The 17852-nt window shown below is 47.6% G+C and overlaps 1 protein-coding gene across 20 annotated transcripts in view; it reads right to left on the bottom strand.

Annotated features, from left to right (window-relative positions):
• PARD3 (par-3 family cell polarity regulator) overlaps positions 1–10943 on the bottom strand; it is a 716537-nt gene extending 705594 nt beyond the window's left edge. For 11 of the 20 annotated variants that reach the window (XM_032143646.2, XM_032143679.2, XM_058436552.1 and 8 more), the window contains exon 1: positions 10514–10942. In XM_032143646.2, coding sequence (XP_031999537.1) covers positions 10514–10633 — 120 coding nt within the window. In that variant the 5' untranslated portion in view covers positions 10634–10942. Of the gene's footprint in view, positions 1–10513 lie in introns of all 20 variants that reach the window. The other 9 variants (XM_032143706.2, XM_058436553.1, XM_032143743.2 and 6 more) reach the window with 2 other exon arrangements.
• Between the last annotated feature and the right edge of the window lie 6909 nt (positions 10944–17852).

The raw sequence follows: 17852 nt of genomic DNA, 5'->3' as shown, positions 1-17852 counted from the left end.
GATTACAGGCATGAGCCACTGCACTCGGCCAAGATCAACTTGATTTGTCTAGAAGATTTTTTTTCCAGATCTCTAACAAAGTGGTAAAGGTACCAAATCCTATGTTCAACATTAATGAATTTAGTGATTAGTCATATCCTGTGTTGTAGTACATCAGGAACCAATATCCTGCACATTTTACCTCCTTCTTCTGCAGGTGCTGCTGTCTGTAATAAAAGAAATCCAAGTTTAGAGTATAACCCTGCTGGGCAGGAATCTGGCTAACCATTATTCACATATGGCTTTGCACACTGGGTTTCAGCATTACAAATGACACATGTTAAATGCCTTTGTGGTATAAGAAAATACGTTCCCTGGAAGAGTTGTTTTCTTTTTTCCTTTGTCCCTCAGACTTCCAAAGAGTTTATTTTTTAATTTTGGACTTAACATTGGACTTAGAGAAGAAAATTAGAACAGACATAAAAACTTTTTTCCAATTGTATTGTCTATGTAAAAGAAATTTAAAAAAAAAACCTAGTCTCATATATACCACCTACACAAAAACAACACTCCTTTCTTTGTGTTTTTAATATTAATACACATCTTTTGATTGGTTAGCAATTTTAGGTTTTTGAGACACAATATCAAGTTGATTTCTTAAGTGTTGAAGAAGGAAACACTGATTTTTAGTGTAGTCTATCTCAAAGAGGCTTTTTGAAACATATAAACCCTATAATATAGATTAGTTTTCCAATCTAAAGGGATGAAGTACAATCAACAAAAAGGGAAAGGCTGGGCGCAGTGGCTCACGCCTATAATCCCAGCACTTTGCGAGGCTGAGGCAGGCGGATCATGAGGTCAGGAGTTCAAGCCCAGCCTGGCCAACATGGTGAAATCCCATCTCTACTATAAATACAAAAAATTAGCCAGGTGTGGTGGCAGGCGCCTGTAATCCCAGCTACTCGGGAGGCTGAGACAGGAGAATCGCTTGAACCCAGGAGGCAGAGGTTGCAGTGAGCCGAGACTGTGCCACTGCACTGCAGCCTGGGCAACAGAGTGAGACTCCGTCTCAAATAAAAGAAGGGAAAAACCAGACACTAGAAAAATATACATCTGAGTTCCAAAAACTTAAATCTTACAGTGTCTGAACAGTTAAAAACACCAAGATTGGGAGAACGTTGACTTGACTGTCATCTCTAAAATGACTTAAATTTATACCACCATAAAACATCAACCCCAGAAATACACACGTATGTGCATATATATATATATCGTACAGTTCGTATCATGCAATATCATACATCTGTAATTCACAAAGGGAATTGTCTTAGTCACTTCTGAGCATGATGTGATTTACATTAAAAGATACTTATCTTGGGACAATAAGAAATTCTAGGGCCGGGCGCGGTGGCTAACGCCTGTAATCCCAGCACTTCGGGAGGCTGAGACGGGCAGATCACGAGGTCAGGAGATCAAGACCAGCCTGGCTAACACGGTGAAACCCCGTCTCTACTAAAAATACAAAAAAATTAGCCAGGCGTGGTGGTGGGCACCTGTAGTCCCAGCTACTCGGGAGGCTGAGGCAGGAGAATGGCATGAACCTAGGGAGGTGGAGCTTGCAGTGAGCCGAAATCGCGTCACTGCACTCCAGCCTGGGCGACAGAGCAAGACTCTGTCTCAAAAAGACAAAAAAAAAAAAAAAAGAAAAGAAAAAGAAATTCTGAAGGGCACCCTAGACAAAATTTTTTTTTTTGTTAGAGACAGAGTCTCGCTGTGTCACCCAAGCTGGAATGCAGCGACACCATCATAGTTCACTGCAATCTCAAACTCCTGAGCTCAAGCAATCCTCCCACATCAGCCTCCTGAGCAGCTGGGACTAAAGATGCACACAACCATGCCTGGGTAATTTTTTTTTTTTTTTTTTTTTTGAGATGAATCTCCCCATCGCCCAGGCTGGAGTGCAGTGTCACAATCTTGGCTCACTGCAACCTCTGCCTCCCAGGGTTCAAGTGATTCTCTTGCCTCAGCCTCCCGAGTAGCTGTGATTATAGGCGTGCACCACCATGCCCAGCTATTTTTTGTACTTTAAATAGAGACGGGGTTTCACTACTTTGGCCAGGCTCGAACTCCTGACCTCATGATCCGCCCACCTTGGCCTCCCAAAGTACTGGGATTACAGGCGTGAGCCACCATGCCTGGCCTATGCCTGGCTAATTTTTTTAAAAAGAGATGGGGTCTCACTATGTTGCCCAGGCTGGGTCTTGAACTCTTGGCCTCAAGCAATCCTCCCACCTCAGCTTCCCAAAGCACTGGGATTACAGGCATGAGCCTTCTCACCCAGCCAACCCTAGACAAAATTTACCCTAACTCTCAACAGCATCCATTTGACCTGGAGAGCAAGCCCTGTCATTTCAAAGTTGGGGGGAGGCAAAATATTCTCACAGCATGGGTGGGAGGAGTAAGAGGTCCTGGACCCTGTATACCCATCTGAAAAGCCACTGCACATCACTTATGGTCCCATGAGCACCAAAACCAACCATGCAGAGCAGGAGTCCCTGCACAGCTCAGGGAACTGGCAGTGGGAGTCCAGCCCAGCACCTCTGAATATGAGAACACGGGGAAACAGAGGCTCACAGAGCTTGTAAGATTTGCCAAAGCTCAAAATTTCTGGGAGCCAAAGCCAAATGCTGGAAAGGCTGGTCCATTACGTGCATCCTTGGGGCATTCTCAACCTCCACTGCACAAAGGTAGCTGGCGAGCTGGGTAAAAGGAGTCTCTGGCTAAAGAACAATTGGTGAAGCCCTTAGAGGAGGTAGGGGGTAGCACACAGAGACCAGGGGACCTGGAGGCTCAGCAGCCAGGAGCTTACCAGACAATAAACAGGACACACTGGTCAGGCCTGAGAAAGCAGGGATTCCACACTATATGGAAAACTCCTGAAGACAGCCAGTTTTCATTTGAAGTGTTTTGAGCATCTCTGATACACATATATATGTCATTTTATGAAATGCTCAGAACTATAAAATACCTAAAAATGGAGCATTGTTCATAGTGGCTTACGCAGTCTATTTTTCTAACATCTTTATTGACATATAATCACATAACCATAAACTCCATCCATTGAAAGTATACACTTGAATAGAACTGTGCAACCATCACCATGATCTTAGAATATTTTCATCATCCCAAAAAGAAACCTCATAGCCATTCACGGTCACCATTACCCCAAACTCCCAGTCGTAGCGAAACACCACTCTACTGTCTCTATAGAGCTACCCACTCTGGTCATTTTATAGGAACAGAATTATACAATATGTGGGCTTGCTGCCATGAACACTGATGTACAGTTTGTGTGTACACATTTTCATTTCTCTTGTGTGTTTGTGTGTATACATATAAAGAGTATATATAAAATATATACAGAATAGAGTACAGAGGGCATATACAAAATATACTCTGTTTAGGTGAAAAAAATAAATAATTGATATTTAAAGTCACTTGGATGTGGAGCTTGAAATTTTATTTGCAAGGACCAATATGAGTTGATGGAGAAAAAAGGAATACACAAAAGTAATATTTAAATGGCAAAAACCATGTAAAGATAGCAGGCCAGATGCAAGAAGGCACAGACCTATACACGAAAGTTATTTTAACTTTATTTACTGAATTTACTTTTATTTATTTACTAAAATTTTTACTTATTTACTAAGTAAGTTAAAACAAAGTTATTTTTACTTATTTGCTAAAATTTAGGCCAGGCATGGTGGCTCATGCCTGTAATCCCAGCACTCTGGGGGACCAAGGCAGGTGGATTGCTTGAGCTCAGGTGTTTGAGATCAGCCTAGCCAACATGGCAAGATGCTGTCTCTACAAAAACTACAAAAATTAGCCAGGTGTGGTGGCACACAACTGTAGTCCCAGCTACTTGGGGGGCTGAGGCAGGAGGATCACTTGAGCTTGGGAGGTTGAGGCTGCAGTGAGCAGAGATCACGCCACTTCACTCCAGCCTGGGTGACAAAGACCCTGTCTCAAAAAAAAAAAAAAAGAAAGAAAGAAAAAACTTGTAAATAATGACTAAAAGACGAAAAAAATCAGTCACCTTTCTACTTTATTCACTGAACTCGGCATTTGTTTTGATAAAGATTTGCTTTTGTACAGAAAAGGTACCCAAAACAGGTAAAACTGTATGCATTTACTGATGTCCAGCTCTACTGCCATTGACCTTGGTCCCAGCCAGGAATGCTGAGTGAGTAGCCAAGCAGGATGAAAGCATGCTGTGTGGGCTTAGCATGTCATCTCCCCCTGCTGGAAAATTACCTATAGAAAGCATCTTCTGGCCCAATCTTACATGTTTATTTCCATCCTTGAAAAAAAATAGAGGGCTCTAATCATCTATGGGGAGCTCAACATCACCAACTTGCACCCAACTCTGTGGGGAAGGTAGAACCTCCCAGGACAGATGGAGGATCCGTCTGTGGGTTTGCATCCAAGTGGGACTTTAAATATTCCCTCCACAACCAATTCATCCATGTCTACCATAAGCCAAGAAGCGCTTCACATCCGCCAGATTCTCTCTGAGAATCTCAGATCCTAAACATTCCTACTTAGTCCTGGCACTCAGCCAAGCATCTCAACTGACGGAATCAGAGGCGCCAGACCAAGCATAGGTGTGTTCCAGGGCCAGATTCTCACACAGCCCTGGCCACCTGCCTTGAACCTTACCCAATGCGAATCCCAGGAGGGTTCTCTGCTTGATCTGAAAAACAAACTGAACTCCCTCAAGACAGCTGATACGAAAGAGTAACTTCTAGGTACTCCAAACCTCATTAAATCTTAGTTTCCATTACAAGCTGTTTGTGCCAGTATGTCAAACACACCAAACCTTAAAGTCCTTTAAATTCACAAGTGCTGATGATAGTCCTCTCAGCAGAAGTGTATTTTTGTGTGAGACCAGTGTAACATGTTGATTCTCAACTTTCTATTTACTCAACATTCTGACTGCAATGTGACAGAAACGGGCTATTAACTAAGACTGAAGCTCAGCCACCACTTCAAACATTTCACCCGGAGGGAGGAAGGGTGCACAGATACACTTGAAAACCACACAGCACAGCCCAAGCATCTGAGTCGGTACAGGAGCTACACCCAGGACGTCCCCAGTAGAGGCAGCAGGCAAGGAGAAAGATCCTCTAGCAGCTTGGAATGGAGAGCCAGCCTCCTGGAGATGGCTGTCTGGGCTAAGACTCACGAATGAGTGCAAGGAAGGAGCAAACATTCCAGGGCAGAAGAAACAGAAAATGCCAGAACAGAAGCAGCAAAGTGTATGTGAGTCCCAGGGGGTGGAGCAGCTGCAGAGAGAGTGGCTGGAAGGCAAGAGGGGTCCCTACAGGGACAGGCTGTGCTCAGAAGGCAGGACTTGGAGAACGCGGGACAAAGGCCCTTCAGCACCAGAGGACAATGTGACTTGAATTCTAGAAAGATCAGCCTTTCAAAAATGTTTAGTTTCTTTTTCCTTTTTGAGAGGGAAGGCAGAAAATGTTAAAAAAAAAAAATAAAGCTGCTTTCATTTCACTATTTTTATGCGTGCCTCTATTTTCTTTCAATCTCTGCAACAGTACAACTATTTTCCTAAAAGTTTCAATACACTTGTAAATGAATAACATGCAGTCACACATTTATTCACAGAAAAATTCCATATCAACCACAAGATTTTTCATAAAAACCATGACTGTCATTATGTTACTAATCAACAGTCTCCCGCCACCAAAAAAACACATTTTCAGAAGTTTCTGTCCACGAACTCAACTTTTTAAAAAACACAGGTCAAGCATCCCTAATTGAAAAATCCAAAATCCAAAATACTCCAAAATCTGAAACTTACTGAGCACCCACAAGACACCACACCTGGAAAATTCCACACGTAAGTACTTAACACAGACTTCTTTTCAACCACAAAAATACTGTATAAAATTACCTTCAGGCTATGTGTACAAGGTACGTAGGAAACATAAATTCTAACAATACATTAGACTTGGGTTCCATCTTCAACCTATCTCATTATATATACAAAAATATCCCAAAGTCCAGAAAAATCCAAAATACTTCTGTGGTCCCAAGTATTTTGGATAAAGGATGCTCAACCAGTAATAACAACTGGTTGCTATTAAATCACTCTAAAGTGATGTGCTTGGGGACAGAAGCCAGAGGCCCCAATAATCAACCTGTAATCAAGCCAACACCCGCAGCTTTTGCTTCCCCAGCCCATACACACATGCAACACACAATTTTGTTCTCCTGATTGTGGTGCTGCACGTCATTCAACCTAACATTCTTACCTATCCTTCAGTGAAATTACATGCTGCATTTTTAAGTAAAGGGGAAAAATCCAAGCAGCAATAGTGGGACACTTGGGAAAGTTCCCTGGGTGTAAAACTGCTTGGTGGATAAAACATATTGGTGATTCCATTCATCTTTATGGAACAGCTAGTATGGGCCGGGCCCAGGACTTTAGAGTTTCCCTCTCATCATCCTGTTCAATACTTACATTAACCCTGCCGGGGAATATTCCACTTGAGATAATGGGGCTCTGTAGGGTTGGTGTACCCAAGGTTAAATGGCTTGTAAACCTAAGTCACCAAACCCAATCCAAAGCTCCCCTACAGGCTGAGAGGAGGGCTATGAGGGAGGTGGAAACAGTGAGCAAAGGGGCTCCAGCACCTCCTCGCCCTCACTTTTGCCCTTCACTCTCTCCTTCCCCTTTTCGTCACTCAACAACGTTTATTTAGAATGAAATGCTAAGGAATTATCCATCCAAACCTCACCTAAGGTTGCTCCGGTCATCCTCCTACTTGTTACCCTGACTCTTAGCTAAACACCACAGTCCTTCCTACTGCACGAAGTCTCAGGGTCTTGCCCTGACATTCCGTCCTTCTCAGTTTGATCCTGACCCCCTGGGCTGAATGCCTGAATCGCCTTTGTCCATACTGCCTTCCTGGAATGCCCTCCCTTTCACTTCTCAGAATTGTAGCAGACATTCTGCAGATTCACACACCTAGACCCCAACTGCAGACCTCAGACCCAGAGCCCATCTGCCCCTGCAGGCAGGTGCCTTACCCAGTTAGCAAGCACTGCCCTATATCAAGGTCAGCCTTCCCACCAACCAAGCCCAGTTCAAATCCTAGTGACTAAATGAGACTCCCACACACACCCCATAATGATAGCACCCACCTCCAAAATCCAGAAGCAATTACTGACTGTATCACACTGGTGCCAATTAATGCTACCACCTACTGTTATTTATACTGTTACATATTCTTCCTGTCTCCTAGATTATACTTTTTTTGAAAATTGCACAAATTCAGTCTTACATTTTTTTCATAGAGCATGACTTTTTATATACAGTAGCCCTTCAACCAACCCCACACTTAGCGCTGCAGCTCAGCACCGTGTCCACCTGGAATCACGGGTGTCAGGTCTCAAGCGCAGAAGAACAGATGCAGACACAGTCCATCCTCCCATCCTGCGCCCTCATGAGAACGGTCCATGTAACGCGGTTCCCAATGTCTAGCACCGCACTGTCCTCAGCGAGGCTCCTAATGCAGATGGGTGGATGAGGATGAACAGCTATTCCCACCCATCAGTGATCACAACCACAAAAACATCTTTCGTGAGAGGAAAAAAGAAATGCCACACATGACTAAGCGTAAGCCTTCAAATATCTACTCACTGAGGACATGTCTAGTATTAAATCATGACACTTCACTATCCAGAAAAATTGATTTGTGTAACCTGAAGAGAAAACAGCTCAGATGCAATGGCAGAAAATTAACCCCACCACACCAGAAAATGTTTACTGCAGAGAAAGCCTTGGTCATTTGAGAGTTGGGACCTTTCTCTTTTCCTTTTTATTTTTTTATTTTTGGCTTAGTTGGTTATTATACAAAGCCATAAACATGATCTGCCCACATTTTTCCCCACCAGATGGGAGTTCATCACGCCACATGTCACCTAGCAACCTAAACACCACTCCACAACTATCCAGCCACCCAATTCTTCACACAGAATTTCTCTTGTTCTATTAGGCAATACGGGTAAGGAACAGAGAATAAAAGTTAAAAGTGTTAAGTACATATTAACACTTCCTCATCACTTAATATAGAATGGGAAAAGTAGTAAGGAAGACTAAAAATTAATCTTACTCATTGTCTAGCAATTTCAGAAGAAAAACGAGAAAAAGGAGACCTAGAAGACGCTCCAGCTCTGGCAACATTTGAGGGTCAACAATCTTGGGATCCAATGACTGAACTTGGTATACTGCAAAGCCCCCGTTAAAATTCACCTACAGAACTCAAAGTTGTACTTAAAGAACATGTAAGTGTTGCAACCCCTGACCCATCTCTGACCCTCCCTCTCATCTCCAACTCCCATGTCACTATCACCCTCCCTTCCTTCAGCTCATAGGCCCCTTTTGTCTTTGCGACACCTTCCCAGACACCCTTAAGAAAACTGCACTCCCTTTTCTATGCCCTGTGAAACAACCACTGCTAATCGTTAATAACAAGGACCAGGTCCGTGACCAAGGCCCTGCACTCTAGCCACCCAGCACCCCAGAGGCCACCTCTTCTCCCCATGTCACCATCAGCTCCTTCACCTGGAGGATCGCGCAGCCTCTTGCTCAGCCTCTCACAGCCAGTGGGTCCCTTAGACGTCCAGCACCCAGAACAGTGCCGTGGACACAGTCAAAGCTTCAGAATTTCTGTAAAACGAATGCCTCAAACAACTACATTTGAACTACTGCCAAACAGGCAGTTCAGCCTATGTCTATTTTGTGCACGATGAAACATGGGACACAGTAGGTAAAACAATTTTAATCACATAAAATTAGTAAAGTGAAAGAAAATGTGGATCATCCTCTCCCTATTCAGGAGCCTAGAAGTACTGCAGAGTGCGTATTACTTTATTTCTCTTTCCTTGCACAATTTATTTTGTTGGTTTCCAGAGTGCCTGAACAATTTGAGTACTCTTTTGGAACATTTAAAGCATAAACTGTCACACATAAACAACACTTAAAAATGCTAAATGTCCATTTAGATGGTTTTCTTTCCCTTTGTCAGCTTTGCAAGATAAACAGGTGCCCAATTCCCACTAATTTTATTTGATTTTTAATAAAAGAGTTCAACTGTAAGGAACATAACAGAGCTACTAAAGCCAACGTCTTCTATCCTTGTGTCGTGTCTCTAAACGTCCCCCAAAATTATCTTTAAAAGGCCAAATTTATGCTATTTTTTCCAATATATACTAAAAGCAAAACAAAAGTCTAAAAAGCTTTTACTTCTTAATTTCTGAGAGCACTGAAGATGCCACCGGAGTACCCCGTGTACGCTCAATAGGGCTGACCAAGCCACTTTCCAACGTCATTTGCAGCCCCCAAGCCCACAGGGGCCAGGCCACTGTCGGGGACAAATGGGAAATACTGCACCCAAGCGAATGCGCTCCCCACCAAAGAGGACTCTACTACAAAGGAAATATATCCCCGGGTGCTTGGGAGAAACTTCAGCGTGGGCTGTTGTCAAACACAGACGCAGTCGGTAAAACAATTTAACAAAATGCCTTTTCACTTCTGACACATAGTAGAGGAATGCTGTGAAGTGGAGACAATGTTATCACTCCACCAGGAAAAAGGGAAATCCACTCAACTCCCAAGTCAGGCCGGCTCCGCAGCCCAGCCACATGGAACCAGCCCGGGATAGGTAGGAGCTGAGGTCCTCGCAGGAAAACTTTTCATTCCGCGACTCTTCCAAGGTTGTGTTTTCCAGAGCCCAGCAAGTGGGATCAGCTTAGTAAATGCTCGCAAGCGAGTGCCGAGTGCCAGCGGTAGCCCTCCCGGGAACGCCTCCCCGACTCCAAGCCGGCGACTCCCCAAACCCCGCAGCCCCCGGACGCGCCGGGCTGCCCCTGTCGGCCCCTGCCAGCGGGGGACAAGGAGGAAAAGACCCCCCGCCGCTGTCCCGCCCCCGCCCCCGCCCGGGGAAGGGAGAGGAGACAGAAGGCTCGCAGCCCGCCTCCGTCGGGAGGGCAGTCACGAAACTCTCCTCACACCAAAAGTTCCCAGTCCCCGGCCTGTGCCCGCGGGGCCTGGGAGCCGGGAGAGGCCTGGGGCTGGATTTCCCGGCCCGCGCCCCCTGCGCGCCGGCTCGGGGCTTGGCTGGGTCTGCAGACTCCGGGGAGGTGCCCAGGGCCGGCCTGTGCGCCGCTGCCCGGCTCGCCCCGCGCTACCGAGGCCGGAGCTCCCGGGCGGAGGGTGAGGGCAGGGGCCGCGGGACCCGGCTGGGTGCCCCCGAGCCTGCGCCCCGGCCCGCGCGAAGAACTTTGGCGCCCGCAGCCCGGGGCGGGGGGCGCCCGCGAGGCCGGCCCGGCCGCACTTTCCCTTTCCCCGCCTCCCTGCGCCTCTCCTCCCCCTTCCAGGAAGCGCCATATTGATCCCGGCGCCGTCCCCGCCGCCGCCCCCTCCCCGCCCGCACCCCCGGCCCCTCACCTTGGCGATGGCCTTCCGGTAGCGGGTCACCGCCTGCTGGATGAGGCTGAAAACTTTCATGTGGCCGTCCCCGCACGGCACGACCACCCGGGTCCGTCCGAAGCACACGGTCACTTTCATGCCGCCGCCGCCGCAGGCGGGCCCGCGCCCCTTGCCGAGCGCAGCCGGAGCAGCCGAGGCCGGGACCGGGGACGCTGGGCGCAGAGGAGCCGCGGGGGACTCGGGCGCGCGGGCGGCTAGGGGCGCGGGCGGGCGGCGGCGACGCCGGGGGGCTGCTCAGCTCGCATGCCCGGCCCGGCCGCCCTCGCCTTGCCTTGCTTCGCCCGGGGCTCACCTCGCCTCTCCCCGCCGCGGCGCCCGCAGCCTCCGGCCACCTGTTCGGCGTCTCGCCGCGCTCGCCGGCGGCTGCCCGGGGCTGTGTGGCGCTGGCGCTCGCTCGGGGCCGCTGGGGGAGGGGACGGCGCGAAGGGAGGGGAGAGGAGGGGGAGGAGCAGGGCCGGGCACACAACACCGCGCACATGCGGCAGGGGGAGGCGCGGCCGGCTACCCGCGCGGGGCGGAGCGCAGGACCGCAGCCCGCGCCCCTGCCACCGCCCTCCGGGGCCGGCCTCCCTCCCTCCCTCCAGGGGCGCGGGACCCCTCACCCCAGTGCCAGCCCGGGCAGGCGGTCGTCTGCCCCCACCAGCCCTGGCCCGGGCGCCCCCCAGCCCCCTTCGCCCCGCCCGTCCAGCACCCTGCAGGGCTGCGCTCGCCCCTCCTCGGGGACGCCCCTTCCACGCCTCCAGAGGTCTCCACGGAGCCCCCCTTCCCCTTCCTTTGTCACTTTTAATCCCATTCCTCGGACTGGAGGGTTTCGAGTGCAAGCGCTCCCGGGGAAAGCAGTTTGTGCTCAGCGCGGCGAGTCTCCTCCTCACCGCCCCAGAGGCTCCAGCCCGAGCCTCTCCGCCCGCGGGGACTCGAGCCTGCAGCTTGCTCGGCTGGGTTTCTGCCCTGCCCGCTCCCTAGCTCTGCTGCAGGGCAGGCAGCGGCAGTTCTGCCTGAAACGCAAGAATCAGTAGTCTGCTCTGAGGAGACAGTGGGGAAGCCGTGAGCGACGGGGCCTTTTCCAGAGGCCACTATTTACCTTGAAGTTTCCTGTTGACCCTCTGCTGACCCACCCTCTTAAATAGATTAGAACTTAAACATCGCAATTCGGATACGTTTATTTCTTTGAAGTTCTGCAGCATAAGCAATCCTAACGCGAATCCGTGAACAGTCTATTCCGACGCCGCGGAGAAATCTCCCGCGGGGATCCCCATGATGTGCCCGCGCTTAACGCAAACGCCTGAACCCAGGGGAAGGCTGCGACTCCTCGATGAGTGGCATGAGGGCTTGAGACGTTCTAAAGGAACGTGGACCGAGTTAGGGAACGTAACTGAAGCTCATTTTGTCTTAGTTATGGACTATGAGTCCTTAATAAACGTATGTCATTATGTTTAAAGAATGACAAATGTCAGCAAAGAGTGGTCCCTGTCCCAAGCCCGTTCCCGACTATGTGAAATTCTTTTTTGCCAGTTGTTTCCAAGGGACGTGAAAGCAATCAAGCTCCCCTGGGTTGGCGCAGAACTTGAGCACTTAGAGCTAGAAGAGCTGGCGATCGACCATCCATCCCACTCCACCTCCAATCTTAAAACAAGGAAACAAGACACGAGGTTCGTCCGCTTGCCACACTCCCTGCGCTTTGCAGCACCACAGCTGCCCCAGCATAGTGCAGTTTCTCCTAGGAAACATTGCCCTTCCTCTCCTCTCCCAGCCCTGGACCACCACTTTCCACCACCTGTCCCAGCAAATCAGTGCAGTGGTGTTAGCCCCATCTTACTCCAGGACACTGACCAAGGGCCAAAGTCACTTGCCCAAGGCGGCAGAGAAAGCTCAAGGCAGACCCAGAAATAGTCTAGGTTTCCCTCCTTCCACTCAGCCATGGGAAAGGCTCCTCCTACTGCTGTTTGGCTGCAACACTAGACATTTCTAGCCAGTAATTAAGTTTGTGACAACGATAACAACAACTGTTGCTGTGGGCTTTTTGCTTCTTACATACATAACTTGGATCCACAACAACAATTACTGATAATTATAGGTGTTGTTTCTGTTTTCATGCATTGGGAGAGTATACTTCTAGTTTAGAATGTATACTACTTTATGTTGTGTTTTTTTAATTTATTTATTTATTTTTCTTTTTTTATTTTATTTAGTTATTTATTTATTTATTTATTTGTTTATTTATTTAGAGACCAAGTCTCGCTCTGTTGCCCAGGCTGGAGCGCAGTGGCGTGATCTCGGCTCACTGCAACCTCTGCCTTCTGGATTCAAATGATTCTCCTGCCTCTGCCTCCCGAGTAGCTGGGATTATAGGTGCCCGCCACCACACCCAGCTAATTATTATATTTTCAGTTAGAGACAGGCTCTCACCATGCTGACCAGGCTGGTCGATCCACCCGCCTCGGCCTCCCAAAGTGCTGGGATTACAGCGTGAGCCACCGCGCGGCAGAGAATGCATACTAGTTTTGATGCTACACTAGTTCAGAGGGGTATACTAGCTTGAGTATAATAAATTAGAGTGGGGCTTTCTCAAAATAATTCTAATCGAAAGTCATTTTTCAGTAATAACCAGAGTACATAGGACATCACACTGATCTAGGTTCAGATCCATATTCGGCCACTTACTAGTGCCTTAGACACAACACTCACTCTCCAGCCCGTTTTATCAGCTGAAAAGTAGAGAAGTAGAGCTTATCATATCCATATCCATCTCATAGGTTATGAGTCAGTCTTTCTTTTCTTTTTCTTTTTTTTTTTTTTTTTTTTGAGATAGAGTCTTGCTCTGTTGTTCAGGCTGAAGGGCAATGGCACAATCTTAGCTCGCTGCTGCCTCAGACTCCCAGGCTCAAGCAATCCTTCCTCAGCCTTGAGAGCAGCTAAGACTACAGACAAATACCACTATGCCCAGCTAATTTTTAAATTGTTCGTAGAGATAAGGTCTCACTATGTGGCTCAGGCTGGTCTTGAACTCCTGTCCTCAAGCGATTCTCCTGCTTCAGCCTCCCATAGTGCTGGGATGACAGGTGTGAGCCACGGCACCCGGTCATAAGTTATGAATATTAAATAAAATACTGTATCAGAAAACAGTACGGCCGGGCATGGTGGCTCACGCCTGTAATCCCAGCACTTTGGGAGGCCGAAGTGGGCAGATCACCTGAGGTCAGGAGTTCGAGACCAGCCTGACCAACATGGAGAAACCCCATCTCTACTAAAAATACAAAATTAGCAGGGCGTGGTGGCACATGCCTGTAATCTCAGCTACTCGGGAGGCGGAGGCAGGCGAATCACTTGAACCCAGGAGGCGGAGGTTGTGGTGAGCTGAGATGGCGCCATTGCACTGCACCCTGGGCAACAAGAGCGAAACTCTGTCTCAAAAGAAAAAAAAAAAAAACAGTACATGCTGCCACGCTGCCACATGGGAATGTATAGCGTAGTATAGTCCAGTTACCATAATGAAGGCAGAGGGTAACAAAGTCCAGGACAGGATAGCAAATGATGACATTGGAGGAGGCGGGAGAGATAAGGGGGATAGGAGAAGACCAAGGCTCAAAGAAATGACTACCCAGGTGATACAACTTTCCAGTGACTGGGCCAGGACTACAACCAGAAACTCCAGCTCTGACTCTCAGGCCTGCACTCAATTCACTTAAATTTGATTCCACATGCAGTTAGTAAAGACCTTCCTTGCAGGAAGCACTAGCTAAATATTACAGAATTATAAAGGTGAGTAAAAGAAGGACAATCTAGAGGTCAGAATAAGATAGCTATTCCAATAACTGTAATTCAAGACATTAAATATTCAGTGCCCGCAAAGCGTTTATGGCAGTACTAGAGAAGGGGGAAGCTTTCATAACAGAGATGACATCAGGATATGTGGGTACCGTTTTATGTATATCAATTCCTTTAACTATTCAATACTTAATAAGGATATGGATGTTTTTAAAAAATATGATCCAGAGGATTAATAACACTGATTCCACCAACCAGATAAAGCCTTACAGCTGCATTTAAATCTACCTAGTTTATCTAGATGCAGTGATTCCCTTTATATTAATAATTGATGAAAAACTAGTACTGTATAATTCTAGATGCCAGAGCCTTTGGTGTCTTGAGTCAAAACTCATGAAAATTTTTTTGTAATTCATAAAATTTCATGACACATTGGGAATACATATCCAAGTCCTCACCTGCCCAAATAGAGCCCCATTCAAAATATTCCAGGGTTGCCCTGAACCAGTCCATCAGCAACCATCACCAAAGTATCCACTGCCTTTTTTTTTTTTCTTTTGAGATGGAGTCTTGCTGTTGCCCAGGCTGGAGTGCAGTAGCACGATCTTGGCTCACTGTAACCTCTGCCTTCCGGGTTCAAGGGATCCTCCCACCTCAGCCTCCCAAGTAGCTGGGATTACAGGCGTGCACCACCACGCCCGGCTAATTTTTGTACTTTTAGTAGAGACAGGGTCTCACCATGTTGGCCAAGCTGGTCTCAAACTCCTGACCTCAAATGATCCACCCACCTCAGCCTCCCAAAGTGCTGGGATTACAGGTGTGAGCCACCATGCCTGGCCCTTCTCTGCATTTTCGTTCTCCTGTTCTGGTTCCCAGACACTGCTGGAAGGTATGTCAGCACTGCCCTGCTGAGAGAGCCCACTTTGCAAAAGCTTAAGTCCAGGCTGAGATCACCACTTCTAGAAGCCCTAGTGTCACCCAGCCTCAGAATGCCACAAAAGGCCCAGGTTCCCTGCAGAAAGCAAGCACCCATGTTTGCCATGACCCACTGCTCAGAGCCCAAGTCCCCAGTCAAATATCTCCCTCCTTCCCAGGTCCCAGAGCTGAAGAATGAGGGAGCTTGTTGGTGAAGTCCATGAAGGTTGGCAGAACAAGGTGGAGGCTGGCAGAGCTGGTGATATTAACACTCAACTCTGTTAAAGACAAATCAGCAGCAGAGTGGAATAAAGCCACCTAAGCCACTCACTTTCTGGCAGTCCAGCTTGACTGGAGGCAGGAATTGGAGAGTCCAGTGATATGAAGAGGTGCTTCCTGGTGATGCTTTATAAATGCCAGTTCTAGCTGGGTGTGGTGGCTCATGCCTGTAATTGCAGACTTTGGGAGGCTGAGGTGGGAGGATCACTTGAGCCCAGGAGTTTGAGACCAGCCTGGGTAACATAGTGAGACTCCATCTATACGAAAGTTAAAAAGTAGCTGGGTGTAGTGGCACACACCTGTGGTTCCAGCTATGAGGCTGAAGGATCACTTGAACCCAGGAGTTTGAGGCTGCAGTGAGCCATGATTGTGTCCCTTCACTCCAGTCTGGGCAACAGAGTGACACACTGTCTCAAAAAATAAAATAGAGCTGGTCACAGTGGCTCACGCCTATAATCCCAGCACTTTGAGAGGCCAAGGCGGGTGGATCACCTGAGGTTGGGAATTCAAGACTAGCCTGGCCAATATGGTGAAACCTCGTCCCTACTAAAAATATAAAAAATCAGCTGGGCATTGTGGCAGACACCTGTAATCCCAGCTACTCGTGACGCTGAGGCAGGAGAATTACTTGAACCCAGGAGGCGGAGCTTGTAGTGAGCTGAGATTGCACCATTGCACTCCAGCCTGGGCAATAAGAGTGAAACTCCATCTAAAATAAATAAATAAAATATAACTATAAATATAAATGCCAGTTATGTCAGCCGAATCTTTGAGAGTGAAGTTCAGAGTCAAGTTCTTCGGTGAGGCTTAGAGTGCTGGCCTTCTAGGTTGCTGGGGGAAGCCAAAGGTGCAGGTAGTAAGATTGCTGCTATTTGGGGGAATTTCAGCATTTGAACCAGGATTCTCTAGTGGGTAAAAGTCCATCCTGCCTTCCCTCTGAGGCAGGCATGGCTTTATCAGGAACATAAGGTACTGAAAGTTAACCGGATGTGGTGGCTTACACCTATAATCGCAGCTACATGGGAGGCAGAGGTGGGAGGATCACTTGAGCCCAGAAGTTCAAGACCTACCTAGGCAATGTAGTGAGACCACATCTCTACAGAAAGTTAAAAATTTAGCCAAGCATGGTGGTGCATGCCTGTAGTACCAGCTACCTGGAAGGCCAAGGTGGGAGAATTGTGAGCCCAGGAGTTGGAGGCTGCAGTGAGCTATGATTGCACTGTTGAACTCCAGCCTGGGAGAGAGAGTGAGATCCTATCTCTATAAAAAGACGAAAAAAAAAAAGTACCAAAAGTTTTTTTTTTCTGTCTCTCTCTCTCTCTCCCCTTTAAAAAACTTTGAGAATGGCTGGGCGTGGTGGCTCATGCCTATAATCCCAACACTTTGGAAGGCCGAGGCAGGTGGATCACCTGAGGTCAGGAGTTTGAGACCAGCCTGGCCAACATGGCAAAACCCTGTCTCTACTAAAAACACAAAAAGTAGCCAGGCGTGGTGACAGGCGCCTGTAATTCCAGCTACTCAGGAGGCTGAGGCAGGGAGAATCCCTTGAACCCAGGAGGCAGAGGTTGCAGTGAGCCGAGATTGCATCATTGCACTCCAGCCTGGGCGACAGAGCGAGACTCTGTCTCAAAAAAAAAAAAAAAAAAAAATTAAATGGCTCAAATTCTCAAATCCTGAAACAATCTGGATTGGTAAAAGAAACACTTTAGCTGGAGCCTATAATCCCAGCTACTGGAGAAGCTGAGGCAGGAGGATCATTTGAGGCCAGGAGTTCAAGGCTGCAGTGAGTTATGTTGGCACACTGCAGTGTAGCCTGGGCAGCAGAGTGGAAAGAAAGAGAGAGAGAGAGAGAGAGAGAGAGAGAGAGAAGGAGAGAGAAAGAAAAGAAAGAAAGGAAAGGAAAGGAAGGAAGGGAGAGAGGGAGGGAGGGAGGGGAAAGAAAAGAGAGAGAAGGAAAGAAAGAAGAGAGAAAGAAAGAGGAAGGAAGGAGAGAGAAAAAAGGAAGGAAGGAAAAAGAAAGGAAAGAAAGAAAGAAAGAAAGAAAGAAAGAAAGGAAAGAAGGGAGGGAGGGAAGGGAGGGAGGGGAAGAAAGGAAAGGAAAAGAAAGCAAAGGAAAGAAGGGGAGGAAAAGAAAGAGAGAGAGAAATAAGGAAAAAAAGAAGGGAGGGAGGAAGGAAGGAAGGAAAGAAAGAAAGAAAAGGGAGGAAGGAAGGAAGGAAAGAAAAAGAAGGGAGGGAGGGAGGAAAGAAAAAGAAAAGAGAGAGGAAGAAAAAGAGAAGAAAGAAAGAAGAAAAGAAAGAAAGGAAAGAAAGAAAAGAAAGAAAAAAGAAAAAAGAAG

Source organism: Hylobates moloch, unplaced genomic scaffold, assembly GCF_009828535.3.
Source record: "Hylobates moloch isolate HMO894 unplaced genomic scaffold, HMol_V3 SCAFFOLD_3, whole genome shotgun sequence".
Taxonomy (NCBI): domain Eukaryota; kingdom Metazoa; phylum Chordata; class Mammalia; order Primates; family Hylobatidae; genus Hylobates; species Hylobates moloch.
The sequence above is the reverse complement of the archived record's forward strand: the minus strand, read 5'-3'. Positions and strand labels throughout refer to the sequence as shown.